Genomic DNA, 12949 nt, shown 5'->3' with positions numbered 1-12949 from the left:
TTGCTGCTGCTGCTTTTCAACGGATTGGTTTCATCGGCAGAGATGAAAACACTTGGTCAGTAATTCCTATTCTATTTGAACCTGTGCATGTGACTGAAATCAAAATGTGGAAAGTGGTCACTTTCTACTAAACATTTATTTTTAAAAAGAGAAAATTATACTAACTCTTTTTCTTCTTTTTTTCTGGATTTTTATTCTTATTTAGACTCTTATAAAAATCGTCTCACTAACACTTACACATTTTTCAACTTTTTAGGTTGTTTTCTTGACGTGGCTGTCTTACTCCTGTCACAGATTATGTGTGCCATTGTTTCTATGCTCACACCCTGTAAGTTACTAAAAATTGCTAAATGTCATCAATTCCACTGTTTTCCTCGTATGCTAAAAATTTATGTTACCTTCATGTTGGCCCTTGCTGTTGACACTGGTTCAAATATGGACTTAGCCTCGTCGTTTAGTGTCATTCTTTTTCTGGACTGCTTCTTCATTGTCACTGTATAGTGTGTTTATGTTTATTCTGTTTTTTAAGATATATCTTCTATTCATCCTAGAGGATAGAACTGAATGAGAGAGGAAAAGAGTAACATTGAACAAGAGAAGGAGCTCAGAACAATATAGACATAGAGATGGGGTTTTGGGAATTGTTGGAGGTGGCTTCTGCGCCAGTTATTGAAGTCCTACTTATCAGTGCAGTAGGAGTTTTTATGGCAACAGAAAGTTGTAATAATCTTCTTTCACCAGACTTTAGAAAATCCTTGAACAAGGTAAGAGACTAGCTGAATTAAGTATCAATGAGGTTTGAATTAAAAGTTGTGATGAATACTTATTTGTGCAATGCTCTTCCATCCTATTTTTCCTTATTGAACAAATCATGGACAAAACTGCTTCATGCTTATCCAAACATTTTTTTTCTTTGATTTTGTGTATCCTTTGAGCAGGTTGTCTTCATTGCGTTCACTCCTTCACTTATATTTGCCAGTTTTGCCAAGAATGTTTCTCTTGACGAAATGATATTATGGTACACCATCACTATTTTTTTTGCTTTTATATACTCTGCATGCTGTGTTTTTTGTTCACTCTTGATTCGCAACGGAAAGCCTGAGAAATTATTCTCTAAATAGGAAGAAGATAGTTCTCAGCTAGAGTTTAAAAGGGGCCTTCTCCTATCGACACCGCAAACAAAGCATATAGTATGCACAAGTTGACTATGATTTTGTTCTCTTTGTCTCCAATAATCGCAATGAGACCATTTATGTAGATTTGAAAAAGCACAAGAAAAGAAAAATTGAAAAGAGAAAGGGTATATATACAATCGTGTCCGCAAAAGGGGAATGGTTCTCTTTGTTTGTTTATGCTAAAAGTTAACCATGTCTTGTTTAATCATTAATGCAGGTGGTTTATGCCCGTTAACATTGGACTTACCTTCTTAATTGGAGGGATTCTGGGATGGATAATTGTAAAAGTGCTGAAACCAAACTTGAAACTGCAAGGGCTTATTATTGCTTCTTGTTCAACAGGTACCATAGCATCAAAGTTGTGGTACAGTCGGCAAGAGTAAAATTTGGAAGGAATGGTGAGGAAGTTGTGAGAATTAGCAATGTGCCCTAGACATGGATGCATGTTTTTGTTTTCTGTTCTCACCCAATGGTTCCATTTTTCACTCCTACCAAACAGTCATATAATTGTGTTACCAACCCTTTATCTAAAGCCTCTCTTATAAATGTAACAAAAAAAGAAAGCTCACATTTAAATGGTGCATCTTTGATCAGGAAACATGGGTAATCTTCCTATTGTAATTATCCCTGCTATCTGCAATGAAAAGGGAGGTCCATTTGGTGAACTTGATGATTGCCGCAAGAGGGCTCTCTCTTATTCTTTTTGCTCTTTGGCGGTGATGCATCCATTTTTACCCTTGATTTGCTTTCACCATCTCAACTTGTATCTGATATTATCATCTTTTATTAATTGTAGCTTGGTGGTGTCTTCATCTGGACCTATACTTACCAACTAATGCGAAACACATCCTTGAGATATAAAGCATTTGAGGCTGCCGAGATCTTAAAGATGCCCAACAAAGGCCTAGATGCTGATGAAGAAACTGGCTTTCTCAAGCGAAATGCCGGAGACTCAGCAAATCAAATTGTAAAATCATGAAGTATATATATCATTGCTATGTTTGTGTAGGAAGGAAATGAAAATATTGGCATGAAAACATTTTATTAAACATAATATGAGTGCTGAAAGTGGTCCTATATATTCTTTCTATCCACTCCTTTGTGAACTGCAATATAACTTTGTACAATCTCCTTTTTCTCAAACTCAAGTTGGTATCAGTATGTATGAAAATTCTCAACAATTTTCCGGATTATAAAATGAATCCAAAATTCCAAATGTGCAGCTTGTAGACCAATGTGCGTCCACTGTGTCTATGAATAGTGAAACATCTTTATGGCATAGAATGACGGAAACTGTTGGTCATTTCCTGACAGAACTAATGTCACCCCCAACAATTGCTACGGTGAGTTTCTTTCATTCCCTTTTATTGCTGTCAACTTTGTTCCTTAGTCTTTAAATGATCCTGAGAAATTACCTCCATGATCAGTTTTTTGGTTTTCTCTTTGGTGGGGTTGAATGGCTAAGGAATCTAATAATAGGACGCGAAGCTCCACTACGAGTGATCCTAGACTCCATTCAATTACTAGGGTATGTGCCTTTTCTCTCATAAAACCAATGGTCCAATATTATACATGTTACCCAATTTTGTTTACTGTACAAGCATTTCGTTGGTGTCTATAATTTTCCAACAGCTCATTGATTTGGACTAAGTTTATTCTTTCAGGGATGGTACAATTCCTTGTATCACTGTTTTGCTTGGAGGCAACCTTACACAAGGTATATCAAATTAACTTCAGTACAAATACTATCACTATTCAGCATATTTTAGACATCTTAGCTGAAGTTACTTTTTCAATTTTATGTGCACCAAAATTATAGGCATGCAGTCATCAAGTGTCCAACCATTGGTCGTGATATGTATCATCATAGCTCGACTAGTCTTGCTACCTGCCATTGGATTTTTTGTTGTTAGAGGGGCTGCAAATTTTGGTCTGCTCCCATTGGACCCTTTGTTTCAGTATGTGCTAGTGATTCAGTATGCCTTGCCACCTGCAATGAACATCAGTGAGTGATGCATTCATTATATACAAATATACTTTTTTTAACCTCTTTTAATGACTTAGATCATGTTTAGGTTAACTTCTGCATAAAGTTTGGTTTATGTTAACGAGATTATACTTGTGAAGGTACCATGGCGCAGCTATTTGATGTAGGCACTGAAGAGTCTTCAGTTATTATCTTGTGGACATATGGTGCTGCAACTATTGCTCTCACTCTCTGGTCAACATACCTCATATGGATATTTTCTTAACATTAAGATAGGCGATGGCTTTAATATCCAACCAAACACATCGAAGGATATGACACTCTCCACAGAACCACTATTACAGCTGAGAAAATTGTGCAGTATAAGTTCCTTTCAGCTATTTGGTTTCAGTGGTAGCTGTTCAAGAAGGATGGCATTTTGCATGATATTTACGTTCTAGAATGAACTACACCATAAACTATCTATGAAAGAAGTTAGCAGGTAGGGTAAAGATTCGGGTCATGTTCAATGGCCTTGATAAGGATTAGTGTGAAGTGGATACAAGCGTTTAGGTTTCTTCTCCAAACAAGTCTATTTATTCGTACCAAGTATTTGCGGTAAAAGGTGTAGAAAATTATTCTATGTTGTAAAACTGCTTCATGTTATTATATTTGAGTCATTCTTTTACTGAATTTAAAGTAAATTGCATCAACTTTCTTAGCATTTTGTACAATATATCTTTTTTTTCAATAAATCGTGATTTTTGTAAATCATATGTAGTGAGAATTGTGATTTTGTAAGAATGATAATTGGTTATACATTTTCTAAAAGTATTTAGGTGAGTTTAACAACATAGTGTTTCTATAAAAATAAACGTTTAATTACTAATTGCATTGTAAATGATTTAATAAGGTTAATGTGATTTTAAAACTTGAAAAACTTACATTTTTTGTGAAAAAAAGATTATGTAACACATTCTTGAAAACGCGTTCTTTAAGCATATCATGTTTCAATTTAAAATGAAACCAAACATAAAAAATAAAATTTTAACATTAATTAATAAAAAAAAATTCCGAGTTCGTTAATTTACTTTAATCTTTAAAAATTATTATATAAACTATGAGACCCTTTAAAATATACTTCTAGATGTACTAGGTTAAGTTATAAATAGCTGTCTATTTAGAAAAAAAGCTATGTGAAAAAAAAAAAGTGGTTCTCTCCCTCAATTTTCTTCCTAGATCTTTGGATTTCCTCCCGTTGATATCTCATTTGTATCTCATATGTTATTCGATCAAAAGTCTATTGTTAGAATTACCGCGAAGAGCTCTTCAACTCTATCCAATTAAAATTGCAAATAAAGTATGTTATTTTTTATTCTTTTTCTAGATTCAAAGTTGCGTTTTTTCAGTTTATTTGGGTTGCTGAGTTGCATGTGGCTCAACTCTATTCCAATCCACTTTTTTGCATGTTGATGATTCCAATGATGTAGTTGAATCATTGATTTGATCTCTTTATAAATATGGATAGGCGTTTGTGGGTAAAAGTTTGTGGAAAGGTGTTGAGAAGTCTAAGAATAGAAATTAAGGGGAGGAAAGGTAATTTTATCTATTTCATGTTGAATTTCATTTTTAATTGTTGGTTGTGCAATGAATTTATGTTTCTGAATCTGGAATTGCATTGTTTCTTTAAATTGAGTGGTTGGGTTGCATAAAACATGTTAAATTGGCATATTAAGATGGCTTGAAATTTGTGGAATTGGTTTCTTTGAATGAGAATTTGGGGTTTTTTGGTAAGATAAATTTGTATGTTTACTCGCTTGCTGGAAATTTGTTTGTAAATTGAGGTATAAAAATTTTAAGAAAATTGGGATTTTATATATGTTTTGTTGGATATATATCAATGAACTTGCGAATTTGATAATTATTGTTGGAATGACTTGTTTCAATATGGTTTTCGAAGTGTTTAGGCTTGTGTAAAGCATGAGATGCATTATTGGTATGGTTAACATAGATACTTTGTAAGTTTTTGTTATTTACAGACTATTTTTTTGTTATTTACAAATCATTTTGGATCTAGTAATCAATTACATCCTATTAGTAATCAATTTCGAGTTGAAAAATTGTGTTATCTATAAAAATGTGGCTCAAATTGATTATAACTTGTTGGTAATTGATTACCAGTTGCAAAGCTGAGTTTTTATATTATGAGTCATTTCAAAAAGATTGAGATTTTCAATTTGTTAATTGTCGGATCGAGTTGAAATTTTGAAAGTTAATACTATACACAAGATTCTTCACTTTTATCAATGGGATCGTTGATTTCAGGTTTGTAGTTAGACCAGATAGTTTCTCATGATTGTGCATATTTTAAATTTCTTTTTTATGAAGAGTATTTCCATTTGATAAGTTAGTAGGTTCTTATGTATAATTGTGGTCTTGGGTTGATCTTGTTTCAAGAAGGCTATTTCAGTATAAAAGAATGTGATATATTACTTTGTATGTTATGTTTTGGTAGCATGGTCATATTCTTCCTAAGGAAGAAGGGTGAGTCAGATTTATGTATTATGCATTGACTAGACATGTGTTAATCATAAGTCATTCTCTCCTCTACTATAGGCTTACAAACTCATAGAGTGTATAGTCTAAGTAGTGAAAGTTAAATGTTATAATATAAGTTAACTTACCATGTATAAAGGAATTTTATAATAATTTTATAAATTTATTAGGCCAAGTGGAGTTAGAGTTATTATTGCAGAGTGAATATGTTTTATGACAGGTGCAAGGCTTCTTGTATATAAAATAAATGCATAAATTAGGATAATAAAATTTAGGTTATGTCTGGAAGTGTTGATGAGTTTGTCCTGGGGTTTTAGGATGATAATTTGCTAACTGTGATATTTTACTATGCAGACATTTTATGTAAATATGTTTAAAGTTATAACTATTTTATCTTTTTTATTTGTATATAATGATCGTGTATATAGTGTGAGTAAACAAAGTTATATGTGTTGAGGATGCTAATCAGTAGGTTGAGGACTATTTTTGGAGTCATATTGAAGTGAAGTATGTAAATATACATGATATGGTTTAATTGATCAATCTTGTTGCTTAGAAAGATTTTGGCAATGATATATTTTGAAATATTTTAGTTTAGGAAAAATGACTACAATATATATTCTTCTGTAGATGTTAATAAATCAAGATAGTAGAAATATTCTATTTTCTTAAAATATTATATAAACAATTCCCTTTAATTTAATTTTAAGAAGTTCAATTTTATATTAAAATAGTATTTGTAAATAAAAAACTTCTATATTTCCAAGACTAAAATTTCTTTCTTATACCGAATGTGTCCTTAAACATAATTACTATACAATCTTTCTTTCTTATTGAAATATATACTATTATCATAACATATTCAAATAAAATTTAATTTTTACTCCATTTAACAAAATCATTAAAATTTGGGTAGTTTCTGCTAAAAAAAAGTTAATGTTACCAAATCTGCTTACACTAACACTTTCTTTTCTGTTATATCATGTTCTGTGTTAAAAAAGGAAATATTCCTTTTTACAAAATGTGTGTATAGTTCATTTTATTCTATTTCATTTTTTTTGTTAAAAAAATGCTATGTCTAAATTATTAATATAATACGATTCTCTTTAAAACTGAATTTAACTCAGATTGTTTAAATCGATTTTTTTAGGCAATGTTTAGTAGGAGTTGGATTTGGTAGGATTTAAGCAAATCCATTTATTAATCCACTAAAAGATTATTTGTTTGGTTTAAGTTTTTGTATTTTTTTATCTTAAACTCGAGTGAATTGAATAAAAAAGTTAATTTTTTTCCCTTTTTCATTAAAAATAATTGTGATTTTCAAATATTAACATAATTAAAAAAATATCATCATTTTTTTTATAAACGACTATAAATAAGTTAATAAGTGAAGTAATAATAAGTTATCCAAACTAATTTAAAACACCAAAATGGAAAATATATCACAATTTATCTCACACAACAAAATTTATTAAAAACCGTAAGAACAAAGCTACAACAAGAAATTTCCTTACTAAAATCACTAGAAACACGGTAAACTAGTTGATACTATAATAAGTTAATCTCACACAACAATAACGATTTAAAATCCAAATAAAACACATCCAACTTAAGAAGAATCAAACAAATTATATAATAATAATAATTTTTTTATTTTTCTTTTTACAATTTTCTTGGAAAAAGGGAAGATTTTTTAAATAAAAAGTTATAATAAAGTAAAGTAATTTAATGTAATTAATTAAAATTTTGAGATTAATTTTAATTTTTTAGGGAGAAATAACGTAATAAAAGATCATTTCAGTGTAGATAATTTTTATAAAATATTCAGTATAATTGAGAATAATTTTTTTTTATTATTGTTGTTGTTATGATTTGTAAAAAAATTATGAAAAATAGAAGAAAAATATAAAATTGTATACCATTATGATAGAAACATCAAAATATATTATAACCATGAACTAAATTATTTACAATTTTATTACAATGAATTGAAAAATTATGAATTAAAAAATGGTGTAAAATCAATTAATGCACTGATAGATAAGATTGATTTAAAATTGAAAGTTATTTTTATTTAATTTGGTGTGAATAAAATATTTGAATGGTTTTAACCTTAAATATCATTTTCAATGAACATTTTAAAATTAAAATATTGGAATGAAAACTTAATCTTCATAATCAATTAGTTAATATTCTACTATTAATAATTTTACTCTAATGACAAACTCTTATTAATATATTTTATGTTTAGCATAATTAAAAAATTTATAATGGTCACATACATCTATTAAATAATTGAATAAAAATTATTTACAAAAAATTATTTACAAAAAATTATTTACAAAAAATTATTTACATTAATTATTTTAAATTTACAAAAAATAAAAATAAAAGATGAAAGACTCTTTTTCAAGAATAATTGAATATTATAACGATAATTTTTATTTTAATAAAATAATTACTAAAGATTAAACATATATAAAATTTTTTGTTTTAAGATTAAAATTTAATTTCTTATATTGTATTAAAAATGAAATATCTCAATATTTTAAAAATTCCTTTCAAATATTTTTCAACAGTAAAAGAAATTAATTATCATAAATAGTTGGACATATTATATGTTACATTCATTAATACAACCCAAAAGATATTTATTTTCTTATATTAATTTTATTTTTCATAAACTTAAAATTTAAATTATATCTTCTATTATAAAGTTTTTTTTTTTACTTTTAAAGTCTTTTTCTCCTTCTTTTAAGTTAAAAAAAAATGGAAGCGTAGATTAAGTCGAATTCTATTTATGTATAGCTTTGTACTTTCGGTTTTTAATAAATATGTAAGTTTACTCCTTTCAATCTTTTTTAGTAACTTTTTTCTTCTCATCAATAGAATTCTTGTTGACAATAGAATTCGTGTAAGTTTCTATAATTTTCATTCTTTCTTTTTTTGACAATAAATTATATAAATGTGATTATTTTTTGTTTCAAAGTGTTCTCATCCCAAAAACGAAAGTGATGTGATTATTATTTTTTAGGAAAAGTGAATTCTGGAAATAACTATTTCGTTTAAGAATTTTACCTACTAGGTCTTGTTAAAATCCAACTTTCACGGTCATCATTAAGCAAATTATATTTATTAGAGAATTTATTAATAATTTTTTGAACTAACCAAATTATATTTATTGTGATTATTTAAATTAATTAACATTCATTAAATAATGATATCTTAAAAGTTTTTCAAGGGAATATACTAAAAGGTATATACTTCCCATTAAAAGTAAATTTGCTATATAAAATAATATTATTTTTCAAACTATTAATTTTAGAAAGATTCGATTTCAAAGAATGTCTAAAATTGTATGGTTGGTAAAGAAATATTGATCTAACTTTTCTCATAAACGTGATATTTTTACTATAAAGTTTGATTACTTATTACATTAAATGATTTAATAAAAGCAGTACAATATTTTTGTTGCAATCAATTTACCAACTTGATTGTTTGACACGAATCAGATATGTTTAATGTATTTTTTTTACTCTAATTTTCATATAACATATGAACTGAAAATATCCAAATAATTTACAATATATCATTCACTACAAAAAAAACTAATAGTAGAGGTTTTTTCCAATTTGAAGAGGTTTTTACATTTACAAAACGAATTCTTCAAATCCTTACAATTAGAATAGTCGCAATTGATTTGCAGAATTTTTTCACCACTCTTAATATTAGATGTATATATTGTAGAAATCTTTTCATGAAGAGTGTTAACTTCTTCTATTAGTGATTATTATTTTATGAATATTTAAAACTTCTTTTACTTATAATTATTCACTCACGTTCATAATTTCTTAATTTAATGAAATTTAATTTTTCACAATAAAAAATAAATAAATTATGTTAATTTGTGTTAACTTCCACAAAATAATCTCCTTTGAATAACATTTGTAGTGATTTATTCACAACCTACCTCATAATAAAAGAAAATGATATACAAACACATAAAAGTACGACAGACAAACTAGAAGTATGGAGAAAGAAATAATGGATCAAACAATAAGAAGTTGAATTATATAACGTGATATTTTGTCATAAGGATTTTAATGTTATTGTCAGAAACCCTACCTCCCTCTTATTTAATACTGGAAAAAACAAAGCTTTAACTAAAGCAAATGCAGTTGTTGCCATTTGTGAGACAGGAAGCACTCCTAAATTTTTCGCCCAGAATCTTCTTGCATCCAGCAATGCACTCAGGGACGGAACAAGGATACATTGGGATTGCAACTGCAGAATCCACAGGTTCTGCTTCCATAGCCACAGCTGTCACCACCAAGATCACAGTCAACATCTTTGCCAAATTTTCAGCCATGAATGAAATCTTCAAAACTTTTTCTCTTAAACTGATTTAATTTGATCAATTCAGATGTGCAAGAAACAATTGGTTTGTCCATATTTATAGACGTTATAAGCGTAGCTCATTGCTATTAATTGCTTTAATATATAGATAACTTACCAAAGAAATTTTGTATCCATCTGTGTTAAAAGTAAAGTTGCGTTGATGATGGAACTTCCCATTTTTTTAATAAAAGAGTTTTTTTAGTACTTTTCTTACCTTTAAAAACTTGCTCAAAGAAATTTATTCATTGAGAAAACCACATTGCCATTATGTTTCCAAAATAATAAAACTATTGTATTAAGACAATTAGTTTTTTTTGTTTTTATAAAGGTTTGTCTGATTTATAGTTCGTTTTGATGGGATATTCTTGAGGTAGGATTCCCAGTCCTTAATCTTCTGTGTTATGTCTTAATCGATTTTTTGTTATTATATTGATCTGATAGTCCGTAGTAATCCTTTTATAGTACTTGATATTGGTCTTCAATTAATCAACATTGATGAGTAAATCATGAACCTCTCAATTGTATGAGAACTAGTATTTTAACCCTGCGATGCACACGAATTTTTTTTTTAAAGTAAAATAAATTTACGTTTACAAAATATATATTAAAATTTAACATAAATATTTTTTTAAAATTTAAAAAATAAGATTTTTATTATCTATACCTATATATATATATATAATCTATATTTATATATAAAAGAAATTTTTTTCCATATTCATATTTGTTTTCTAATTTTATCTTTTAAATTATTTTTTTTAACTAAAATAATTATTTTATTAGTTCTACTGCCTATTTATTTTAACATCCCATTTAATACCACAATATTACTAAATAAAACTTCACATAAGTTAATTAGAGATAAACACATAATCATAGTGTACAGCAATCCAAAATAATTATACTAGCATATAACAAGTTTTAAATCAATATATTTTGAAAAATTAAAAGTTCATCACATAACTACAACCACTTTGTATTCATATGTTCATGATTAATTATAATTATCACACTTTCATATATCATTATACACATATAATAACTTTTATAATTTTATTGTAAATAAACATAATCTTTATAGTTTTATTATAAATAATTTCTATTTATATTTTAAGTAATTTTATAATTAAAAAAGTAGTTAAGTTTAAAATAATAGTCAAATGAAATAAAAAAGTTAAATTAAAAAATTTAGGTTTAATACATATTTTGATCCCTTGAACGAAGACGGTTGTTCAAATTGATTTTACCTTTCTAAAAAGGTTTACAAAGGTTCATTACAGCGTTAAAAATCTAAAGGTGCAGCTGTTTCCTGGCCACAACTTAATGAGTTATCTACTTCTTCATGGCCACAACTTAATGAGTTGTCTACTTCTTTATTGCATAGGGTAAATTGATGTGTCAAATTTCAATTTTAAAAATTAAATTTAACGACGTGAAAATGTTTTAACAGGGGGTTAAAAGAAAAGAGATTTATGTTAGAATCAATTCGCGATTTGGGGTTGAAGAATATGGTGAAAGTGATGTTGAAATTGGGATCGTGGTGGTTCGTTTTTCAAGAGCATAGTTGAGGTTAGTGTTTTTCTTGGTATAATTTTGTGATTCTTATCTCGCCACAACCATTTTCCTCACCTCAATGGTGGCGCACAAAGCAAACGGTCATGGCTAGGGGTTTTGAAACCCACACTGGAGAAGAACTAGCGAAAAACAAAATGTGAAAAACAAATTAGAGATTTTCCAATTTAGGGTTTTTCCAATTTAGAATAAGGGTTTTTTATTGAGGTTCCTCCATGGTGGCACCAGAAAGGAAGAAAGACACTAGAAAATTGGGGATTTTCCTTAGGGTTCCAAAATTTAGGTTTTTCCCAAATTAGGGTTTATTAACAAATGTAATCAGGATTTTCAGATATTACAAAAGAAAATACTTTATTGAGTTTTAATTTCATTTTTTTAATCAAACTACAATCAATCCATAGAAATTGATTACAGATCTACAATTCCTAATCAATTAAAGAATCACAAATTTGGTTCATGTTATCTCGCCTCTCGGAAGAAGTCCTTCCTATCTCACCACAACCACTTTCCTCACTTCAAGGACGAAGTTGCACAAACCATAACCCTAGCCCCTTTTTCTTTTAACCCTCTGTCAAAAGTCCATATCATCAACTTTGTTTAAAAAAAGTTCAAAATTGACACGTCATTTTACCTCAAAGTGCCACGCAATGAGAAGAAGTGGACAACTCATTATGTTTTGGCCAGGAGAACAATTGCACCGTTAGATTTTTAACGCCGAAAGCAAAAAGACTAACTTGAACCATTTTGTAAACTTTTTTTAAAAGCTAGTACCACTTTGAACAAACATCCTTGTTCGAGGGACTAGAATAGGTATTAAGCCAAAAATTTACTTAAAAAAGTAAAATTAATGAAATAATTATTTTAGTTTGCAAAAAGTTTATTTAAAGAGTAAATTGAAAAACAAATGTGAACAAAAAAATCTATATATAAGTATAAATTGTTATTATTATAATTTTATTCAATAATTATATTTCATTTTAATATTTTTCTTCAATCATTAATGCTATTATTAGTAGTATTGCTATTATAATTATAATCAATGGCAAAGTGTTTACCCTTTTTTTCTATGATAATAAAAAATAAATTTTATAATTTTATTATAAATGGTTTTTTTACATATTTTGTAGGTAATTTTATAATTAAAAAAATCGTTAAGTTTTTGGTTTTAAATGGCAAATATATTTTTTGTTTTACAAAAATATTATATCATCAAAATGTATGACAAATTTTTGAATTCGAGACTCTTAATGCAATAGAAAATAATTTTACTTAAAAATATATG

General features: G+C 27.9%; 1 protein-coding gene across 1 annotated transcript; it reads left to right on the top strand.

The window, feature by feature from the left end:
- The first annotated feature begins 626 nt into the window (after window positions 1–626).
- On the top strand, window positions 627–3427 carry LOC108328405 (protein PIN-LIKES 7). Its single transcript, XM_017562275.1, has 10 exons — window positions 627–764; window positions 939–1018; window positions 1393–1517; window positions 1770–1891; window positions 1972–2142; window positions 2399–2518; window positions 2603–2703; window positions 2840–2892; window positions 2995–3180; window positions 3303–3427. Exons 1-10 carry the CDS (start codon window positions 627–629, stop codon window positions 3425–3427), a joined length of 1221 nt encoding a protein of 406 aa, XP_017417764.1.
- The last annotated feature ends 9522 nt before the right edge of the window (window positions 3428–12949 follow it).

The sequence above is a fragment of the Vigna angularis genome, chromosome 1 (genome assembly GCF_016808095.1).
Source record: "Vigna angularis cultivar LongXiaoDou No.4 chromosome 1, ASM1680809v1, whole genome shotgun sequence".
Classification (NCBI taxonomy): Eukaryota; Viridiplantae; Streptophyta; class Magnoliopsida; order Fabales; family Fabaceae; genus Vigna; species Vigna angularis.
This window is presented reverse-complemented; position numbering and strand designations above follow the sequence as displayed.

Coding starts and splice junctions, on each gene's coding strand:
- LOC108328405 (XM_017562275.1), top strand. CDS start 627: ATGGGGTTTTGGGAATTGTTGGAGGTGGCTTCTGCGCCAGTTATTGAA. Junction 765..938: donor TTAGAAAATCCTTGAACAAG/GTAAGAGACTAG, acceptor TCCTTTGAGCAG/GTTGTCTTCATTGCGTTCAC. Junction 1,019..1,392: donor CTTGACGAAATGATATTATG/GTACACCATCAC, acceptor TCATTAATGCAG/GTGGTTTATGCCCGTTAACA.